We start from the raw sequence: 23,328 nt of genomic DNA on the forward strand, positions 1-23,328 counted from the left end.
CCAAAATGTCTTCAAATGTCTTGTCTTTACCACAACCAAAAGATATTCACTTTATTGTCATAAAGGAGCAAAGACACATTTTGACAGTTTTTCTTCAAAAAAAAAATACTCAAACCAATTAATCAATTGACAAATTAGTTGGTGTTTAATTTAATAATTGATTAAAAATTGATTAACAGATTAATTGTTGCAGCTCTAGTATAAATTCCATTCAGTTACAAAAACAGCCAACCCTTTTTCTTCCCTTGTTGTTCCATCTTCCAAAGAATGTGATTAAAGTAAATATTTTATTCCTCCCTTTGCTGGGAACCTCCTACAACCCACTTAAGGATCTCTGTTGGGCCCAGGACCTAAAAAACACTTGAAATTTTGAAAACTTCAGAAGGTGCTTTACATACTGCTGTTTCAAAGCCAACATGCCCCAGAGATATTTTGTTATTACTATAAATGAGTGTCATATGTATAGATGTGTTTACTTACTGCTGATTTACATAAATTTAACAATCATTTCAAAACGATTGCTGTAAATGTTTTCAGATTATCAGTGAGGATAATGATTAATTTCAGAGGCAGCATTTTTTGCTGTGTTTTTCCCTCACTGTTTGTTGTTTTTTGTTACGGATATCAGTATTCACTTTCTACATGCGACCTGTTGATTTAATCAAATAGAAGGGCAATGAGGAATGTGCCATATTCAGTTTATTTATTTATATATTAAGTTTATTCTAGTATAAGCTGTGTGAAGTAAAATGCGCCTACGATAATGTTAATAATAAATTGTTAATAATTGTTAATAATATATTTCTTTATGTTTGTGGACAAAGTTACATAACGTTGGGGACCAAGGATTGTTGTTCACCCTGTTGTTTAAATCCTAAAAACAGATTCAGTAATCAAGGAAGTGTTCCAAACGGTTGTACTTTCCAATGAACTTCTACAATAATGTTGACCTCTGCTCACAGTATGTGGTCACTGTTACTCAGTTTAAATATAGGCTTCCTGTTCTGTCTGCACTGGGATACACAGGAGACTAAAAGTGAAAGTGAATGTCAGTGACGTAGGGATTACAGTCCTCTGGCATCTTCTTTCTGACTTAACTGTATAGTTTCAGTTAAGGACAGGAACACAAAGTTACAGAAAGTTAGCCAGAAGAAACCAGGAAATGAACCACAAACTATCAAAATAAAAGTAATCTTATATCAACGTATATGGCACCTTGCACTGGCTGAAGATGATGTAGACCTTAAAGCTATTTTTAGACACCACAACACTTTATTTCGAATAAAGTTTTACCAGAATTTCTGGCCTTAAAAACTTAAATGCTTACAGGCAGCGTTTACATATTTGATCCCTTTTCTTGATTTGAGTTTAATTATTGAATTAATATTTTGTTCTATTTGTGTTTTTTCTATTAGACTTCTTTATAATTATTAAATATACTGGTGAAAGTTCACTGTTTCAGTAACTTGAAATTTATGACAATAAAGTTTATTGTTAAACTAAAATATCCTGCATCAATTACATGTAATTGTCACAAGTGTTTATCATATTTGTGGGATTATTGCAAAAACGTGTGTTTACGTATATATTCTATATCCTGTATTCTGTGTAAAGAATAGGAAACAATATATCGATATCAGAATTTTTCTTACTCCCAAATATCAGTATCTGCTTTAAAACTCTTGTAGCCAGTCTGTTGGGCTCTGTCTCTTAATATTGCCATAAATATCGACTTTTATCATTGTTACATTGTACCTTGAGTTTTTGGTATCATTACATCCCTGGTCATTTCATATACAGCACATTTGTCTAAATGTAGGCTCCTGATTCTGTTGCTTGACTTGCCCTGAACGTCACCTAACTCCGGGGCTTTTATTTTGAAACGACGCTCCACCGGTGAGAAGAGACAGGCTGAGAAGGATTACCGGGGGCTGCCTCGTCCTCGGCTGCATTAAAGCTGGAGCTGCCGCAGCTGCACACACACATCAAAGGCTCTGCTCCTTCTTCTTCTCCTCCACCTCACTGCAGCTACCACCGACGGCAGGTCGACTGGATGGTGGAACCATTTCATCTTTTTTTACACGGTGTCCGGGCTACATAACGGGACATTAAACGGACATAGACCGAATTTCACCCCGTCCACGGTAAGCACGGGCTATACTGTCGAAATTCTGCTGTAATATTGGTTCTGTGTGGGCGAGAGAAGACACAGAAAGGAAAATATATGACATTGTCATGATGATTTCTTACAGTGTAGGCTGTGTATGTTATATGTTATGACATTTTATTCCACTATAAAAAAATATAGATGTATATTCCATAGTATTTTATTACAGCTTGTCGTTCCTATATCCTTATAGTCATTTGTAGTATTTCTATTTATGTAATTTAGTCTCCCGTAGTCTAAATTTCTATTATTCCTATATATTTTCACACGGAGCGTGTCTCTGGTAATTATTAGTGAGATAATCATTCGTTAAATCAACCTTGTGATGCATTCAGGTGCTTTTCAGACCTTTCGGTAGCCTTCTGCTATGATTTCCCTGCAGAAGCCTATATTACCATAGCCTGTGTTTTTTTCGGTATGATAAATGGTATGCACCCTTCAGTTAAAATATACTATAAGATCACCTCAGTGCTTCTGCGTAACGCATCGTCCTATCATTGAACAACTGCAGTCATGATGTCGGTCCACTTGTGGGAACAAACGACTGAATTCCTTTGATCTATTTTGATGAAATTGTATCATTTATGTGTTTGTTTTCATATAAACCTGCATGTAATCTATTGTTTTTGCCATTTTGTCTTCAGTCGAGCCGCGTCGGGATGCTGCACTGAGGAGAAAACAGCTCAGGCTCCCCGGTCGTGTTGATCCTGAGGCTGCAGTGAACGGAGGGGGGATTGCGGTACATCAAGGTTAATAATCGGCATCAATAAAGGGCTTCTTCTCTGCGAGCGGGAACCGACTTCAAAGGGTGATTCTTGCCCCTGTGCGGGGGGATCGGCGGAGAAATATAGATCTGTAAAACAAATTATGGCCACCCTACTGCGGAAGATCGGTCTGATCCGCCTGCACGACCGAGACACCGAGGACCCAAAGCACCATCAGGGCTCGTTAAAGGGCACCAAAGGAAACCAGAAAAACAACACCAACAAACACTGTCAGACGGCCAACGAAACTAACATCCTGAGCACTCCGGAGATCAAAGCGAGGAAGCTGGACCAGCTCGGCAAGGACAAGCCGTCCGGCAAGGATAAGCAACAGCAGGGGAAGGATGCGAAGGAGAAGCAGCAGACGGGAGGTGGTGGAGGAGGAGGCGGGAGTAAAGCGACCAGTGCCTCCTCGATACCACCGCTGGCGCCTCACCGGCAACACTGCACCCAGGTGCGGACGCGGAGGCTGATGAAGGAGCTACAGGAGATCAGGAGGTTAGGGGACAACTTCATCACGGTGGAGCTGGTGGAGGACAACCTGTATGACTGGAACGTCAAGCTGCACCAGGTGGACAAGGACTCGGCGCTGTGGCAGGACATGAAGGAGACCAGCACCGAGTTCATACTGCTCAACGTCACCTTTCCCGATAATTTCCCCTTCTCGCCGCCGTTCATGCGCGTCCTGACGCCCCGCTTGGAGAACGGCTACGTGCTGGACGGCGGGGCCATATGCATGGAGCTGTTGACCCCCCGCGGATGGTCCAGCGCCTACACGGTGGAGGCAGTCATGAGGCAGTTTGCGGCCAGCCTCGTAAAAGGACAGGTGAGGGGGGGGTGGTCCTTGCATGGAGTATCATCAACCATACGGCATGTTAATCATCTCTAGTACATTTATTTATTTACAGCCATGACACCCACTGGATATGAACAATTCCATTAGGCACTTATGCACCATGCGTACTTAACGCGTAGAACTGCTTTTACGCATGTACAACATACTGTATGTCCACCATGACCAGGGTTTTAGTCTAATATGTAAGTTTACACCAGCATATCGTTTAGAGCTGCAACAATTAGTTGTTAAATCATTTAGCTATGATCTATTACATAAATCACTATTTTGATAATCGGTTAATCATTTTGAGTCTCTTTTTTTTAAAGGAAAAATTTCTAAATTCTCTGATTTCAGCCTATCAAATGTAAATATTTTCTGCTTTTTTTTTAGTCCTCTTTGACATTAAACTGAATATTTTGGGGTTGTAGACAAACAAAGGCATGTAAAGATGTCACCATAGACTTTGGGAAACAAAGATCAATATTTTCCACCACTTTTGACATTTTTTTTACCAAATGACTAATCAATTATTTGAGATCAATCAACAATGAAAATAATCGTTAGTTGTAACCCTATTTTCATTTGATGCAACTGATGAAACATGAATGTGTTTTGGTAATTTAGTTTGTTGAAAAAAAAACATCTACTTGCAGTTATGATTTTCATGAATTAAGTGTGATTTTTCTACATTTTTGGAGTGATCTCTCAAGGCAACATGTTTATAGAAATATTCATAAAACAAGTGTATCCTAGTATGCAATAAACCCAATGTGAGATGGTTTTACATCTCATTTTTTAAGGCAAGTGTCATCAACTTGATGTTCTTGATAGGGCTGCAGCTATCGATTAATCTGGTGATTATTTCCACAATTAATTGATTAATCGTTGAGTCAATTAAATGTCAAAAATTGTGAAAAATGCTTATTACAATCAGGGCCTGACGGATACTACATTTGGGGTCCTATATCAATACATTGGCTGACATTCTATATACAGAATATAATATACAGAATATAGTACATAATACATAAATGCACATTTTTTACAATTATCCCTCAAATGTGGTTATCAAACATGTGACAAAGACATGTGATGGAGGCAGGATATATTACAGTTTAACAATAAACTTGATTGTCCAAAATAACATCAGGGAACTGACACAGTAAACATTTTTACCAGTGATGCTAATACCAATATTAGGAAGTAAAAATATATCAGGGTATTGAAACAGTAACTTTTCATAGGTATTTTTAATAATTATAAATAAAAAAAAATGCTGCCTATAAACTAAAAACATTACCGAAAAATATAAACAATCTCCATTATGTTTTGTGAAAAACATCACATATACACTGATACTGATATCAGTCACTATAGCTGTGCTAGGACAATGTCGGGCCGATAATAGGGATCAAATATACCTAATATTCTGCCTTCAAAGCTAAAAAATACAAACAATCTACATTGTATTCATATTAGCACATATTGGGCTGATAATATTGGTTGGCTGATATATTGGGTTGGCTCTAGAAACAAGTGTATCCCAGTAAGAAATGAACTCCAATGAGGGATGGTTTTCCCAAAAATATAATTGCATACCTAAATCATTCATATTGCTATATATTTAGCCTGTTTATAGCATTTTTGTGTCATCAGTGTGAGCTGTAGGTGGACTGCAATATCTCAGGCCCCTAGTCCCCTCGCCACCCCTCCTCTTTGCTGTGAGCAAACCCATGATTGTGAATATTATTAATCTTTATGTGACTTTACGGCGGCCATTTCATGCAGTGCAACCCTCAGTATCTCCTCAATGCTCTTCTTCTCTGCAGTCTGGCTTTGCTCTCCTTTTTTATTGCCACCATAAATCAGCATCCTTTGACAACAAAGACCCGCTGCCATGCAATGGAAAAGTCCCCAACACAGTCTCTAACGCAGTCTCACTACATCTGTACTCCCATCAGATTATTCTAAAGGAGGAATGAGACAATTATTCAGCACATGTGATGATGGACGGATAGAGAGACAGATGAATAAATAGAGACAGCAGGTCGCCTACCTACAGTACCAGCAGTCCTCGGTGACTTAGACTGACTGGATTATGTAATCCTGTCAAATCTGTTTTTCACATCCTCAGTGCACTGCAGCAGCAGCTCTGCAATTCCGATGGAAATGGCTGCATCTCCAAATGCACTCCAGGCTATAATCGTTTAAACTCTGGATAGAATTTCAGATTTCCACCCCTGTAAGATCACAGTCGTCTGACATGTTATCAGACAGTCACTTTTGGGTCACATTTCAGTCATTTCATCCATTGAGTCTGCTTCTTTCTCCTCACCAACTCTCTGTCTTTTGACGTCAGCAGTGTGACAGTGCTGTGGCGAGAGACCTTACGTAAACTGTCACTGGATTCTCCTGCCCTGCCCCCAAACCTCAGTGCTTTTTTGGTCTTTGATGATATAACGGAACGTTATTCCCGAGTCATCCATGGTCATTAAGCATCTGTTACCAAGAGAGGTCATGCAAAAAAAAACTATACCCACAGCAGGGAGAGAGGAAAGTGTGTGTGTGTGTGTGTGTGTGTGTGTGTGTGTGTGTGTGTGTGTGTGTTCATCTTGATTTGCTGCTTGAGGAGATGAGCGAGCAGCTCTGCAGTGCTCCCTAATTATGGTGCAGTGTCTTCCTTCTCCAGTTTGCTAATGGAAACAATATTGATTAATTATTCCTGTGTGTGTGTGTGTGTGTGTGTGTGTGTGTGTGTGTGTGTGTGTGTGGGTGAGAGAGAGAGAGAGAGAGAGAGAGAGAGAGAGAGAGAGAGAGAGAGTGAGTGAGTGAGTGAGTGAGTGTGTCTTTATGTCTTTGTTTGCCTCTGTTGTGGATATGTGCCCAAAAAGGCGCTTCTTGCTTGTGGTTAATGTCCTAATTTTCTGGGAGATATACTCATCTCTCACGCATCCCAGCAAACACACACTTAGACATAAAGTGGCTAACTAGAACCATAAAGGGTTCTTCGGTTTTTCTCTGGTTCCTGGTAGAATCTTTTAGGATTCACTTGGAACCCTTTCAGATGGTTTTATCTAGAATCCCTCCAACTTCTATGGGTGCTAACAAGAACCCACCCACAGAACAGAACCTTTTTATATTTCAAGGGTTTTATCTAGAATGCAACCAGGAGTTCTGCTGAGAACCCTTTGATTATGGTACAAAGAACCCTTGATGAATCCGTGAGTTTTTCAAGGATTTCAACTAATTCTTGAAGAACTCTTTCTTCCAAAAATGGCTGTTTGGATGAAAAGGGCTCGTATGCAGCCCTTAGTCTTATAAGGAACCCTTGACAAACCCTTTATTCAAATAAGGGTTCTTCAGAAGCAAATAGCTACGGGTAGAGCCCTAGCCCCTTTGGAACCCTTATTTCTAAGAGAGCAGAGCTACACAAAGCTATATATAAACCCTAAATACACAGAGTATATTTATCTGTCCTTGGTCGTGTTTCACTACGACAATAGTGATGTGGCTTGTTTAGAAGCTCCCGCCCTATTTTTAGTGTGAGAGGATACATGCAGTGACAAAGCGATGAGGTGAAAGTCAACAGAGCTACACGTGTCTTCACCTGCAGAGTGTGTGCAGTGTGATGAAACACACATAATCATTACACAAGCTGAGATGAGAGGGCATTTTAAGAGGTTTGACTGGCAATCACCAGTTCACCAGTCTGGCCTTCAGACACTTCACTTCCAATTTGAAGGCAATCACTGTCACAGTGTAATCTCGCTGGCATGACAGTGAGTTAAACCCCACAGCACTGTACAGGTGGTAGAAAACAGTTGTCTGGTGGAGGGAAACCTGTAGTGTGAGCCAATTTGGTAAGTGATCCGTGCTGCTGTATTGTTGTCTGTACTGCGGTGTTAGCAAGTACACTAGTGTCATTTTGATTCATAGTCCGTTCACTACTGGCTATATAACATATTCTCTTCTCTGTTTGCAGTGCAGGCACTTCTAATTAGATTTCTTTGCAAACAGGTCTTCAGTAATCATTTCTGTTAAAAAAAAAAAAAAAGCACACAAAACCACATGCTGTTTTAAGGCTGTATGCCTCCTTTATGTAGGAAAGTACATTGTAGATGCATCCAATTTGAAAGTAACAATCACTACCCACGTACTTCAGTCTGTTCATTTTTGTTGGCAATGCATCCACAAGAGGGCAAGACTCAGAGTCAACAGTTACGCTAAAGAAGGAAAAATAGTCAAAAGTTTATGACAACAACAAACATGGTAACACTGGAGGAAGTTGTCGTATGTACCTCTTCAGAAAAAGACAAAAGCAGAGACAGCATTTTAGTTGGTGGTGGTCTGTGCGACCAGTAAATACATTAAGACATGCGGACAACTACTGGTGATACTGCTCTGTTAGTACGAACAAAGGGCTATGTCCATATCCACGTCCAACATTTAACATGAAAGACCTTCATCTCGTAAAATTCATATTTGTTGTAATTGTTGGCTGCTCATTATTTATTTGAAGAACACAAACTCAACAAATACAGCTGGAGTGAATCGCTATTTAGTGCTCAAAGGACACCCAAAATAAAAGTGTGTGTGAGAGAGTGTTGCAAGATGACAAGTTTGGTAATTGATTAATCCTTTTAAACATGTCTTTTATTAAGCAAAAATATACATTCCATGGTTCCACCTTCTCAAATGCAATGACAGGTCCTATTTGGAACCTTAATTAGTATAATTGGTAATGTTTACCTCATGATAATGACCAATAAAAATTTGATGTTAGTTATAGTTTTGGATGTGAAAAATAAGTTTTGGGACTCACAAGAGACTGATTAAAACAAAGAGGTTCAAAATTGAAGCTGCAGAGGCCTATATGGGTTAAGCCTAAAAAACACTGGATCCTACATTTCCCATAATGTAGCTGGACCCCCATAGAGTACTGGAGGATGATGTATTTTTGTTAGCATCGCTCTGGTTCCCTCTACAAAATGCCAGTGGGATTCTTCTATTTCCATTTTGGATTAGTTTGGAAAATGTCAGCAAGATAATCTCCACAAGTAAACTCCTTTTTGATTTTTGAAGTGTAAATCAATCACCAGAAGTAAAAGTTAAAGATAGGCCACAAACAAAACTACACCAGGTTTGCAGTGAGTTCAACGTCACCACCACTAAACAACGACGTGATGACATTGAATGTCTCCAACAATTTCTGTAGTATCTTTTTTTAGGACACATAAAAGCTTAAAAAATCACAAATACTGTATTTTAGAATGTAATATATATTGCAGAATAGAACCTAAAAATCTGTTAAGCTTGTGTGAACCACAGACCTCATTTTATGCATCTAATAGAAAACCCATTAACTTTGAGATGCGGGAACTGGAAGGGTTAATATGCTATCTTATTTCTGGGTTTTAGGACTCATTCCAGCAATGCTCTATTACCTCTTGTTTGTAATACAGACTTTCTGTTTAACATGTGTAGACTCCAAGTCGAGATAACCCCTGATGACATCATCAGGGTTATTTTTTTTAAAACTTTGCAAAGTTTCCCCTGAGCCACAGAAGAAATTACTCTGTTTAACTGTATAACTGCTTGGGACTGGTAAACTGAACTTAATGTGTGAAATCGGTGGAATGCCCCTTTAGAGGTTCCTGTTTTCTATGAGGGATTTCATTCTTCTATTCTACTGAAGCTCATTTTCATACTGAACAAGGATGAATGAGCCAACTGTTAAGCTGGCTGTGTGCAGACAGGGGAACTTCGACCAATGACACCAACCTTAAAAAACAAACAAACAAACAAACAAGTGGTATTACCCTTTAATGACCCCACCATCACTCCCACGGGGCTCTTCTTAATGATCTGATGAGGATGATGATGATGACATCTCTGTTTGTTTATCCCGATCCCTTTAAGTGCATGTCTGCGTTATGCAATCCCCACCACCACCACCCCTCCGGCCCCCCCAAAGCTGCTTCCCAACATGCACTGGGGCCTCCCCTGCTCTGCCCATTGACTGATCTCCATTCACACGATTACCCAGCAGCCACTTTACACGAGTGTGTACCTCTCAACGAGCAGGCGCTTAGCTGAAATAGATAAACACTGACATGGCACTGTATAGGCCCGGGGCGCTCACTCAGCTGAACTGCAACACACACACACACATGCACACAGACACACACACACACACACTCTTTTGTTTGCCCATTCTTTCTCTCACGCGCAGATATTTTTACTTCCTCTCTCCGGCCATCTTTGGAGGCATCCTGCTGAGCCATTCTTGTAGATGACTGCAAACACAATGGCGCTAATTAATGCTCAATTTCCCCTTTTCATGCTGAAGTCATACAGTAGACTTCTGTGCAGGCTTGTGATCAGTACACATACTCACAAGCGCGCTTTCACACACTCTCTTCCTCTGTTTCAGGTATGTTTTATTACTGTTTTCACACCAAAATTAGAGCATATATGCATGTTTTTTTAAACATGACTAAACCCAGTAAAATAGGAGATTTACCCTTTTCTTATTGCTAGTAGACAAGTTTATCTAGTGGCAAGTTTGCCAAGTTTGTGCGAGAAAGACAGCAATTTTGAAGGTCTCTTTGTGTTCATCTCTCAGTACTTTTGTAGCTTCCACCTGAATCTCTGTGGTTTGACATTTACTGTCCCTCCTGCATCGCTGTTTTTACTTTTCAGGTATCTGTTTTATTTTACTGTTTCATGGTCGCTTTCAGTTGAGTAGGACTCATGTTAAGTTACTGGCAATGAATACCCAACATTTCCTGATCTTTCATGATAAAAGCTTTTAGATATCAAAATACGGGGGACTTTTATTGCATAGAAAGTTATAGAAACTTGTAGTATTCTTATGATACTTGAATTTTTTTATTCAGTACCATTTTTGATACCACAAGGAGAAGTTTTGGGCCAAAAAACTCGATTTTTATTAAAAGATGAATAGAGCAAATGAGACAAGTGACAAGAAGAAGACAGGAGTCTGAGTACATAAGAGAAGACAGGACTCTGCCTGTGGTCTCCGTAGTAGTGTGTGTCAATTTTGCTGCTGTAAAGAAGAAAGAGTGAGAAAGTCTGGCTTGTGCCAGAGCATTGATAATGCAAAGAAATGAGTATTGACAGCATTTCAAATATTCAGTATCAGTATTTATTGATATTTTTCAACACTAGCCACTTGACGAAAGACAAGCACGTAAACACACACCTTCAAGCGGGTGGAAACTGTGCTGGGCGAGTCAAGCAAAGCAGCACATGTCGGAAAAAGGAACAAGAGAGTCACAACAAGCCTTCATTGCCTCAGCCAAAAACGGGCGAAAATTAGTGTGTCCTCCTGGCCGTCATATTGATATCACTGCCAATCAGAGCTTGAGACGATAAATACCCATGACTACTGCAGAGTTATTTGACCCGAGAGTGAAAGCTGATTGTACCCTTTCCCATTTAGGACAAAAGTCAGATGTTGGTGTGGGTTAATAGTTTTTTTCGTCCAGTGTCAAAGGGGTCTATGTTTCTTTTTCTGTCTCTTGTTCACACACACACACACACACACACACACACACACACACACACACACACACACACACACAACCACTGTTTCAGTGTAGACGTGTGCAGACACTCCATCTATTTTGAACCAATGAGAAATTGCCATCTGAAAACAAGTACATGATGCTCACAGCGATTGGTTTAATGACAACATGTTCTGCTGAGAGGACACCCCCCGCCATCAGTCACCATGGTAATCACACCTCTTTAACAATGGCCAATTGCCATAATGATACCCATCCAAGGCAGCGGCCGCCATTTTGAGGTGGTGACAGAAACCATATGGCGCGATGTGAAGATGGTTATGAGGCTGCTTTGCAAAGAGAACAACATATCCCAGTTTTTTTTCACCAACGGTCTCTGACAGCAGCCAACCGGTGCATTATCTGCGTTTGTCAGCCAGGGTAATCTGTATTACAGGCCTCTGGCTGCACAGAGAGGCAGAGCAGGTTTCAGGCTGCACTGCTTAGGTGACATCCGCTTGGTTTGTTTCCTATTTTAAAGGATCAGTTGTTTGAGAAAAGAGGAGGTTATCTTTTAATGTGGTTTAGTGAGGAATAGGAACAGAAAGCATGTAATATCTATCTGAATGAGTCACTCACTGAGTCATGCATTGTGTTTCTCAAAACAAGTGAAAAACCCTACCAATGAAGTGGAACTTTTCTGGTTTCCAGCACAAATCAACAAGAATGAAGTCATTGTCTTCATACCAGTGCTGACATCAGCCACTTTCTGCCTTGTTCCAATTGTGTTTCATACGTCAAACTCAATATGAGACTAAATGACGTGTCACAGTGGATATTTATAGCAGGGATCGATTTCAGTATTGATTGAAATTGAAGGTTGAAATAATTGGACAAGCTCTTCAGAATGTGTGTGCACTTGAGAGAGAGACGGAGAGACAAATTGAGAGTGAGGAGTGTGAGTGTCACTAAGCCCTGCAGTGAAACGAGGCCAGTGTTGCTACAGGAATGGAAACTGTAACCCTAATCTCCAGATCATTCAATGTTATCACCTCATCTCTCTCTAATCCCCTGCATCACTTTTGACCCAAAATAGCAGAGCAAGTACGCAATAGAACATACTGATCATCCATCAGATGTCACAGGAGCAGAGAATTAACATTCGGCTGTGTTTGATGTACCTCATTGCAGCGGGAAGCGTGCGGTTCAGTCGAAAAACCTACTTTTTGTTAAAAGAACTGAGGCCTTTACAGCACCTGTGTTTCCCCTTAGATAATGTGTGGAGCATAATAGATAATGCAGATAAATTATCTTGTTTAATCTCTCTAGTCCTTGTCTAAATCTTGTAATTGGGCTCTTCTGTCAATGTGTAGAGACAAAAGTTAAAAATATTTTGAGATGTTTTGGGCCCAGGAGAGAGCCAGTGTTTTACAGGGACACAGTAGCGAATGTATGCTGCAAGGAATATTCCGTATTTTTTCGTGATTTAGAGAAAAACAGAAAACGGTAAATACCACAAATCTATATCCCCAAACCAGCAACTGACTCATCTTACTGTGATAAGCTAGCAGAGCCACCCACAACCTTGAAATGTTCTATAAGGCATCAATTCTAATTTAAATAATTCAGTGTGTCTCTAGAGATGATTATCAGTGTTGGGATACACTTGTTTTACTTGTATCAAACTTGTGCCGCTACAATGTTGTTACAACACATTTCACAGCAAAAAACACTATAGTCGAAGTCACAGAAAGGGTAATTCTGCGTACCTTTCACCATGTGTGGCGCCATATTGTTGTGTCATCAGGTGTGTCTATGTCAGCAAACGTGCGTTGGATGGATCTTGTGAGCTTACGACCTGGAATTCTGACTGTAATGACTGTTCCATTGCACTTTTCCATGTCAGAGGCCTCTTTTTCGAGTTCCAAGTACAATGGATTGCAGCATTAAGTTGTATCAAATAAACCAGCTTAATTAGCATGTATGGAAACTAGCAAGTTCTATCATCAACCATTTTGTTTTCTCACTTGCTTTCAAAGAAAAGAAAAGAATCTCTTCACCCCAAGAACCATACAAATTTCCTTACTCAGTTTTTAATAGCTGTATCTAGCCGTGCAAGTAGTTCGTGATTTAGGTTCTCCAGGTTTTTAGGTATTTATCAATGAGATTTTTTTGGCCAGGATCAGTAACAAATAGCATATATTTATACTTAGTTATTTTGAATAGATAAAACAAATGAGATTTAATGTGTTAATTGGTGAGCTCCAGAGAAGCTGGTAGGTAGATTTTGTTACTGTAAACAGAGCCAAGCTATCTGTTTCCAGTCTTTATGCTAAACTAAGGAAGTTTTTCCCTGTCCCTGTCAGCAACTATTTTGTCGTTGTAAATAATAGTCTAGACCTGCTCCATATGCAAAGTGACCTGAGAACTTCTGCAAATAATTTGGTCCTATAAAAATAAAATTGACCTGACTTGACTTGACTTCCTTTTGACAAGCTTACCAGCTGCTGGCGGTAGCTTTATATTTACATGAGTGGAATCAGTCTTCTCATTTAACTCTAACCCCTGGCTCCATTTGGACAGTGTTCTTCTCTCTGAAACACTGCACATGAGCATATAGCTGCAGCACTAAGGTGCAGACCATGTGTGTCTAACAGCATGAGGATATTTATCTGTACTGCACTGCAGTATGCAGAGGAGCTCACCTCTTAAAAGATTTTCATTAGCATTGGTTCCAGTGGAGTGGCCTCAGTGCCACTTTGTCCGCGCCAAGGACTGTTCCGGGTAGAGGGAAGTGGTGCAGTGTTACACGCACAAACAAATACGGTGAAGTACCTGACATGTTACACAACAGCAGGCTGGTGTCCAGTGAGTCAGCTACAGCAGAAACTTCAGTAAAAATACAGTGCGACCTGTAGACAGATACTCACTGTGCAGTCAGACCTGTTTGTCACAACCTCGGCACGATTTGTGGTGTTTTTGTGCTTTGGAGGTGATTTTCAAACTGTAGTGACATTCACATGAATCACACCTTTGTCATGGCTGTGTTCAATGTGAAGACAGTTGTTTCTTTTTCTATTCATGCTCCCACGCACTCTTCTTCAGGGAAGACTTAGCACCAACAACAGAATAAGCAGCTTTATCGACACCCACACCTCTTCTCTCCACTTTTTTCTTTGCCCACGCTTATTATTAGCCCCGGTGTGTGAAGAAGGGAGGGCTTCAGCAAGGTGTCGCCGGAATGAAAACGTCTCTGTCAGATGTCACAGAGCTCTGAGTGAGATGCTTTTCACACTGGGTTACGTGCTCGTATATTTCTTTTTTGACATATTTACAGCCTTTTCATCATTTTGTGCAGCGGTGGCTCCTAGTCTTCACTTATTTCCCCATTTCCCAATGTGGTGGAGGGTATATTTTCACATCTGATTGAACCTGACATCTTAAAAGCCCTTTCCCTGTCTTTAAACATTGATCTAATGTTGGTCAACCTGCATTCAGACCACTTGTCCTGTCAACATCTCCCCTGTGGCAGCGCATTCTCTATCCAGTTCATCCATGTGCACGTGTGGGCCGGGTCTCTGTCTGTCTGTGTTTTTGCCTGGAAAGAGTTGAAACCGTTTTTCCAGTTTGAAGTTGACAAGAACACTGACAATCATGAACAACAGAACCATATTTCTATTCTTTTGATCTGACAATGCATATGCAGATCAGGCGAATAATGTTTTGACATGTGCTGTTTTTTGAGTTTTCCCAGAATGATATTCTTCTTTTGTGTATGTCCAGATAGCAAAATCAACGTCGACATTTAAAAAGGCAATGAAAAACAAAAGTTTCTTTCCTCTTACGTATAGCCATAAATTTCTCACTTTGGCATCATCCAGTTGTAACATCAGGTATGGCATGTATTCATACTGGAGTGGAATGGACTGAGACAAACACAAAGAGTGCATCAATTTTCATAGGAATTGTTTAAAAAATGGTGCCATTAGAATTATTTAGAAGATGTAGAACTGAAACAATCAGTTGATGAATGGCTTCTCACTTAACACAATAGTAACCTGTAACATTTTGATCTTAGCTTTCCAAGCAAAAACTAGCTTCTCCAATGTGATGAATTGTTGCTTTTCTGTTTTATATTATTACAACCTTGAATATTTTTGGCTTTAAGACTGTTAGTTGGACAAATCATCATGGCCTCTAGGTCATTGTAATGGACATTTTTTGCCACTTTCTGATGCCTCAGCCTATGCAATTAATGTGAGTGTCAAGAGAATCTGCAGATTAATCAATAATGACGATAATTGTTACTTGCAGCTAAATGTTCTATACACGGTGGCTTTAAATTTTAAGTGAAATTGATTTTGCAGCCATGCAAATATAATCATAGGTCAGAGACTATGCATTATTTTGACAGCCCATTATTCTGAAACCTCTCAAAAATGGCCCATTGGACTCATTTTTTCAACTGCCTGCTACACACACCTACTGCTCCAAAGGCCCATTGCTGTGAAAATACACACTCTCCCTACAGTTGTTGTAGGTGACTGACAGCCCTGTCCATGGTGCTGAATTGGTGGGCTTTTGTCCAATATAGTCTGTCTTTCTGGCCTTATACCAAACAATATTTCAAGTGGATTTATTGTCAGAGACACATACCCAATGTCAGAATGAAATGGACTGAACCAACAGGAACTGAACTAACAAGTGGAGGGAGAGTGAGTATTTTTGGAGCAATGGGCCTTCAGAGGAATGGGCGTTTGTTTACAGGATAACAGGTTGTTAGACAAATAGGCTTTCGGTCCAATGGGACATTTTTTTGGACTATTGGGGTTTCAGAATAATGACCCGTCAGAACATGCATAGGACTTGGAAGGAGGCCTCTTTCGCCATTAGTTTCACAATTATGACAAGAAATTGCATAAATCCTTGAATTAGATCATTGCCAACATCTAATCAATTGTTCTTTTGGCTCAGGACTTGTTTGTCTATCCATTTTTTTTTTTTTAAATTCATTCATAGTTTGGAGGTTTCCATAAAAATAGCTTCTTTGGCAGACATACTTTCATGCCAGGCTGAAACCAGACATTTAGAAATACTGAGGTCACAAGTCTAACTTCCTCCAGCACAACAACACCTTTCTAAAAACATCTTTGACTAGAAACAAAAAAAAGCAACTGTAAAATCGTTGAGTATTTTTAACAAATGCAACACACAGACAAGCATGGTATAAATCTCCATTAAATTCTCTGCCAGGAAGCGAATAAGCTTCCTAAAATGTCAAACTATCGCTGTAAAACCCCCAAATCCCCAGAGACATTATGAAATACATGACCCTGGTGACATTAATGTTAGCTACACCTTTGTCAGGGTGTCTCAAATGAAACTGAGATGAGATGATGGAATATTGATGTCTTTTTCAAACATATGCATAAAATAACCAAGTACAAATGTGTGACTAAATAGTCAATTTATTACTGTCTCATTAGCAGACAGTTTGATGACTCCTGTATTTTGTAACCTTGTCTCCCTCTCACCGTCTTTCTTTTCTCTCTGTATCTGTCTTTTCCTCACAGGGGCGTATATGTAGGAAATCAGGGAAGTCCAAGAAAGCTTTCAGCCGCAAGGAAGCCGAGGCCACCTTCAAGTCCCTGGTGAAGACCCATGAGAAGTATGGCTGGGTGTCCCCTCCCGTGTCCGATGGCTGAGCGCCCGGCCGACGACCCTCCGACCCCTGCGCTAGCCGGACAAAAACCCAGCTAGCCCCGACACGCAAAACGACACACCACGCTAACTCAACAATCTCTCACCTTCACCTTTTTTGCTGTTTCACTCAAGAGTTTCTTTTCTTTTTTTTTGCGGTTTTGTGTGTCTGTGTTATATATTTTTTTTTTTTTGAGTTTTTTTTTGTCCTCATCTCCAGCGAAACTCTCCGAGAGCAGACACCGCCGTCATCGTCACTCCTCCAGCAACAAGCAGCGACTTTCATTCCCTTCCCTCTCGCCCAGGGAGGTTCTTTCCCCGATTTTTTGGAAAGACCTGAGAGGGAGGTGTGTGTGTATTATGTGTGTGTGTATGTTTGTCACTCCATCGGACATCACCTGGGAGTGTGTGCACGTGCATCGGAGTGTGCGTTACTGTCGGTGGATTTCTCTTTTTTTTCTTTTTTTTTTTTTCGTCTTAACGCCCACCCATGCACGTGCAGTCGGATCAATCGGACAGTGTGGACTTTTCCACCCATGTGAAAGACTACTGAATGAAGGAGACTCATCCCCCTCTCCTGTCCTGTCCTCTATGTCCCTTCCTTTCCTCTCCTCTCTCTTCTCCCTTTTTTTTCCTCAACAGCACTGAACTGGCGTCACTTCCCTCCGTCTCTCTCTCTGTAGCTGTCGGGTCATTTACATATAAATGAAGCTGTTAATGTTTAATAGATGGGCAGCGCACTGGCGTTCTACTCACTCATTCACTACTTCATTTCCCCCTTTCTTTTTTTTTTTTTCGACTGTGCCGTTGCTCACAGTTCAATGCAACATGAAGATTGTAATTTACATGGAGCTGTGCTCTCTCTTTCTCTTTCTCTTTCTTTAGCTGGCGCACTCACTTTGTTTCTTTCTCTCCGTCTCTTTGTGGCTAAATTTAGAGCTCAACTGTTGCTACGTAGATGGATATTGATTTCTAACGGAGAGATAAAAAGTCACATGTTGCTTTATGCAGAGACTATGTATGATAAATAGAATGACAGTCAGTCACCTCTCTTTCTTTCTCTCTCTACTCTCATGTTATTGTGTGTGTGTGTGTGTGTGTGTGTGTGTGCGTGTGTGTGTGTGTGTGTGTGTGTGTAGGAGAGGAAGAAGACTGTAATTCCCATGATTTAGATACCAGATGGTACAGCTGAAGGCCAGTATGTGTGTGTGTGTGTGTGAGCATGTGAGCAAGGGAGACAACCCTTTAAACAGAGAAGAATATGATTTACTGTGAATGACACTAAAGCCTAAAGGGAGTGCTGTTTTTTTTTTTGTTTTTTTTTGTTAAATTTTACTCGTCTCGTTCCACTTTGTATGTCCGCTCTTGATTATTAACTACTGTAAACACATACGTGGTTGTGACTGAATATCTACGTGCACATAGCCTCGTCTGTCTCTCTCCGACTCCATGTAAAGGTCAGTAGAATATACGCTTTGGTCAGTTAGCTGTGCTCCAGACGCACACACACACACAGAAGCTCGCCCATGCGACGCACACACTCACACCTGCGGCCTTGACGTCAGCGGTAACACCCAGGAATGAAGGCAGACAGACAGGGGCTCGAGCGCCGCCGTAGACGGAGAGGCGCTTAAAATGGGAGTGAGCTTCCGAGCTCGCGTGATTGATGTCTGCTGAAATAGAGGCAGAGAAGATGAAGAACACAGGGAGAGGAGGGAATTGTGGGAGCTTTGATCACTACCGGCTGCTTCAGGAAATGTCAGGTGGCTCGCAAAATGGCTGAAGACAGATTACTTAAGAGAGGCACAGTTCCAACCTTTATAAATATCTAATATTAACTCTGCAGCAATGTCAGACTCAATCAATTGAGCGCCTACTAGCCACGGACTATCTGTCCGAGCGGTCCAGCGCTCTCCTCGTGTGTTTGTTTTGCTATCTGCCAGTTAAATGTCAGAGGGAAAGCTGCTAATTGGTCTGACATTTCAGCAGAACGTCATTAGAGAAGAGCAGCTGAGAGCAGAAGGATGGAGGATGTCAAACCTCCCGCTCTGTGCTGACATTTTGTCACTTTCCGCTCCTGCCCTGTTTTTTTTTTTTTTTAGGTAGGGAAGGGCAGAAAGCAGGTTAGGTGAGGAGAGACCGGGGGTATAGAAGAGCGAGCTCGACGCCAGTCAGCTCTCAGCAGGCCCGGCTGTAATCCCGGAGCAAGATGTTTAAAAATCACTGAACTGAAGCTGAGCTGAGCCGCGCTGCCAGCATGCCGAGTTTCGGAGCCCCCTCGTGTTGCGTTTGTGGTCGATAACAAATGTCTGTCTGTGCGCGAGTGCATGTGTGAGCAAAATATGTGTGTTACACTCCCATTATTTAAAAAAAAAATAGGCAAAAGATTTAAAAAAAAAAAAAACACACCATCTGGTATGTGATCATGTACGAGAAAAGCGTGTTAGTCCGCTTTGAATTTGGCTAGTCAGTTCAGGGTCGATCGTATAATGATCTCTTGGCTCGTCCGCGGAGAAAACTGAATTATTATTAAGACAAAATATCTCAAAAAGCTGAGTGTTTGCTGGTTTCAAGAGAATACTTTTGTGATATAGTTTAGATCGGTAGTTTGCAGACACTAACTGGGTGAACTGATTATGTTGTATTATATCTGCATGTGATATGTGATTGGTAGCTAGCTACTGTATATCTTTTTTCAAGAAAAGCAAAGAAAAAACATGGGAAAAAACAAAAAATGCAAATGCTTCTCTTTTCTTGTTATTTTTTTCTTTATTTTTTGGGTTCTGTATTGTATGTATATTTCTTTTTTTTTTCTTTCTAAAGCGTCCTAAAAATGTCACATTGTGTTATATGAATGTTTGTGTTTTAATTTATTTGTGGTTTGCCAAAATGAAGATTTGAAGCATGTTGCAGGTATTGTCACAAGAAAACGAGAAGAAAAAAAACCTTACTAAGAATGATAGCCTATGTATTTGTGTGACGGGGGAAGGTGTGTTTATTCGTGGGGATTTCAGGGAGTAAAGAAGGACAAACGGTTGCAAAGCCTCAAGATTACAAAGGGAGTATTTCCTTCATTGGGAGAGCATTGGAAGAAAATTCCTACACTCCCTTGAATACTTCCCAGTCCCCTCCATGATGTCACTACTGTCCCTTCCCCTATTGGTCCTGCTCTAGATTTGGCTTATGGGTAATGCAGTCAACGCAAAGATCTGGACTGAGAGTTCCCACTCCCGACTTGAGTGTTTGGTCAAGATCGAGGTCTTAAAAGTTCAAAAAGGTGAAAGGTCGTTGCAAGACCAAACAGGAATGTGCAATAAAAGTTACAGCTTATTCAAACTCTGCTGATTGGACTGTGCTTTTGTTTCATATCTGTGTTATGAGCTACCATCACACCTGGGAGCTTCCTTCGCCGCTACACTTAGATTTTAATGGCCCACTTCAGGCTGCTGTGTCCTCTGCATGGCCCCTGCATTGTCCTACTTTACTTTACTGCAGTCAGTAAGACAATGTTTCTACCATCCTCAGTAAGGACACACTGAAATCATCCGTCCTCTACTCATGGGCTTTTATCAGACAGCCTCCAGCTTCGTGGAAACACAGTGTTTCTGCTCTGTGTGTGGAGTGGTGGCCCAAACGTGACACAGGTGCCTGTAAGTGGGTGTGTTAAAGAGTGTGTGTACGGATCATGCTGAGAGATTAACGCTGGACTCCAACTGAAAGCCGATGAATGACATTCAGGCAGTTTTGTGAAGGTTAAATTTGGTGCACTTACTGTATTTGGAAATAGGTCGTCAAATACAGATGTTGCTCTGTCACACTCTGTCATTCAGAGATACCCCTTAACGTTCACATGCAATCAAAATCGAAGGTTAAGTGTTTTTATCACGTGTGTATTGCCCTATACATCACCTATACGCCTGTATCTGGGCCAAAAAATGACAAAAGAGTTGTTTTGTAGATATTCTCTGGTATCTTTAATGGTATTTCAGAGTTCATCGTTTCCTGGAAATGTATTAAAAACTGTTGATGACTCATCCTGCACTCTTGGGCATTACTAAATTTGCGTCCAATTAAACACTTTCTCACTTATGAGATTAGGAGAATATATCTTGCTGGGCGTCGCTGCACAAAAGCACAACTCTGTAAATTTATTCACTGATTTGATGAAACTAGATCATATTTTATTGAGAAAGTATTTTCTGATTTCCCCTCTGATTTCCTCTGGCTGCTCGGCTTCAACTCTGTGGCTTAATGAGAGAGCTGTCCTGATTGACACATGGCTTTAGCTTACTTGTTGCAAAAGTAGGTAATCGTAACTGGTCGCTCTTGGCTGCCGTTAGTGAGCAACAGACCTGTGCTCAGCAACCTCCAAATGAACATGGGTATCACTGGGATGAACAAAGACCAACAGGGAATACGTTCCCGAGGTTGTTTTACGGAGTTTCCAGATGGAAAGATGGCTTTACTTGTTGCTAAAGTAACTTAAGTAACTGCTAACTGCTATTAGCCTGATTAGCTGTGACTCAGCCCCAAACCCAGGATGAAAACCACCTTGGTACTATATTCTCTACTATCAAACTGGCCTTTGTTGGTCTAGGTGGCTGTTTTGGTCCCGGTCTGGCCGCGCTCACTGGGAGCTCTCAGCACAGCAAGTGCAAACACCAATCACTGTTTGCGACCAGTCGCTCCCTAGCCGCACTTCAGAGACATGGAAACACTCCGCCAGCTGCTTCATGACACCTTTAAGCATCTTTATGAGACGCTTCTGCCAGAAAGCTTTTTTTTTTTAACACATGCTTAACGTGGTTTAGGCACCAAAGCTATAGGTTCAGGAAAACATCACAGTTTGGGTTAAAATAAGTAAGTCATGTTATGCACATAATGTACTGTAACCTAAAAGCTGGTATTTGACATCATCATCATCAACTATTAAGTCTTGATCTCCTGTAATCTGTCCATTGTGGGTTTTTGCAGACTGACTTTGACCGCCACCACACATGAACTGCTACGTAGTGAGGGATTATAACTATGCTTCTGGTGTGTATTTTACTTTTACTGCAAGATAATAGACCTTTTTCATGGCAGCCATTTTATTGTAGGGTACACAGGTGTTACCAATGATACTAATGAAGGTTTTGTTCCACTCACGCCAATCAGAGTCTGGGAAAGTCATTGTGAAGGCTCTGCTACAGTTAAATGCATCAGGCCTTTGATTAGTATCATTGGTAACACCTGTGTTAACCCGACTATTTCATATCAATATGGCTGCTATTAAAAAGGTTTAGTGGTGTAAAAATTATGGCTAAAGCAGAAGTCTATTTACAACATGTCTGTTTCTGTCATGTCGGACACCAGTGTAATTTTGCTGCAGCTTTGTCAGGAATAAAGTTGGAGCGTAGGCTAAAATGTTATCCTATTTGATAAGAATGACAGCTAAAAGTGTGGGAAAAAATCATAAAGCAGCCTACAGCCTGAACAACATAAGATGTATTGCCATCATTTTTATTGTATAACATAATTCATGCAGAGAGCAGCAGCAGTATGTCATGCGGCAAAACGTGTCTATCAATCAGTCACTTAGGCTAGTCTCGTCCATCTTAAAGGTCTCTTACATATATTGTCCACCCACTCGGGTGATTTCACTCGTCTTGCCTGATTAGAGCTCTTCTCTTAACTGTGCTTGATTGACATCTCCATCACTCTTCTCCTAGCTTTGTATGACCCGTGCAGACAGGACAAATTCCACGTCCATCATCTGTATTAGTATTTAATGACATCATGTAATTTCAGGATGGCTCCGCCCACTGCCAGCCTGAGCAAAGGACTAACCAGACTTTTTGATGGTCAGGGCATACAGTGTTTCCCAACCCTGGTCCTGGAGGCACACTGCACACAAATTTGCATCTTCACTTCATGTGTAGTTAGCAGTACTATATGATGACTTTAAAATGATTTTATTTTAACAATCTGGATGGATGCTATATTGAATGACAAAACTATGCCTCATGCACCATTAAATGGAGGTTCCGTTGTCTAAGCTTGTCTCAAACAAATCTCCTGAAGAGGTTAGCGTAGATACTACGATAGCATCAGTTATATCAGAACTGGAGAGTATTTCTTCACTGAAAGACGAGCAAAGAACGGCACTGAAGGCTTTTTTCTCAACAGAAAATATGTTTTCGCTCTTCTCCCGACTGATAGACAGATGGCTCATCCAATTACCTGCCAAGTGTTTCTTGAAAGTGCCTGCCCTTTTCCAAACAGTTTCTAAGGATGACTTCCCAGATGGTTCTGTGTAACAAACCACCTGGTGTGTCAGGTTAAAACAAC

At 40.8% G+C, this 23,328-nt stretch overlaps 1 protein-coding gene across 1 annotated transcript; it reads left to right on the forward strand.

Moving 5' to 3' along the window:
• Nucleotides 1-1,966: 1,966 nt before the first annotated feature.
• Nucleotides 1,967-19,270, forward strand: ube2ql1 (ubiquitin conjugating enzyme E2 QL1). The gene is made up of 3 exons (XM_084739485.1): nt 1,967-2,144; nt 2,812-3,757; nt 16,872-19,270. Exons 2-3 carry the CDS (start codon nt 3,035-3,037, stop codon nt 17,001-17,003), a joined length of 855 nt encoding a protein of 284 aa, XP_084595611.1. The 5' UTR covers nt 1,967-2,144; nt 2,812-3,034; the 3' UTR covers nt 17,004-19,270.
• The last annotated feature ends 4,058 nt before the right edge of the window (nt 19,271-23,328 follow it).

The sequence above is a fragment of the Lutjanus erythropterus genome, chromosome 16 (genome assembly GCF_056507025.1).
Source record: "Lutjanus erythropterus isolate fLutEry1 chromosome 16, fLutEry1.hap2, whole genome shotgun sequence".
NCBI lineage: Eukaryota > Metazoa > Chordata > Actinopteri > Lutjaniformes > Lutjanidae > Lutjanus > Lutjanus erythropterus.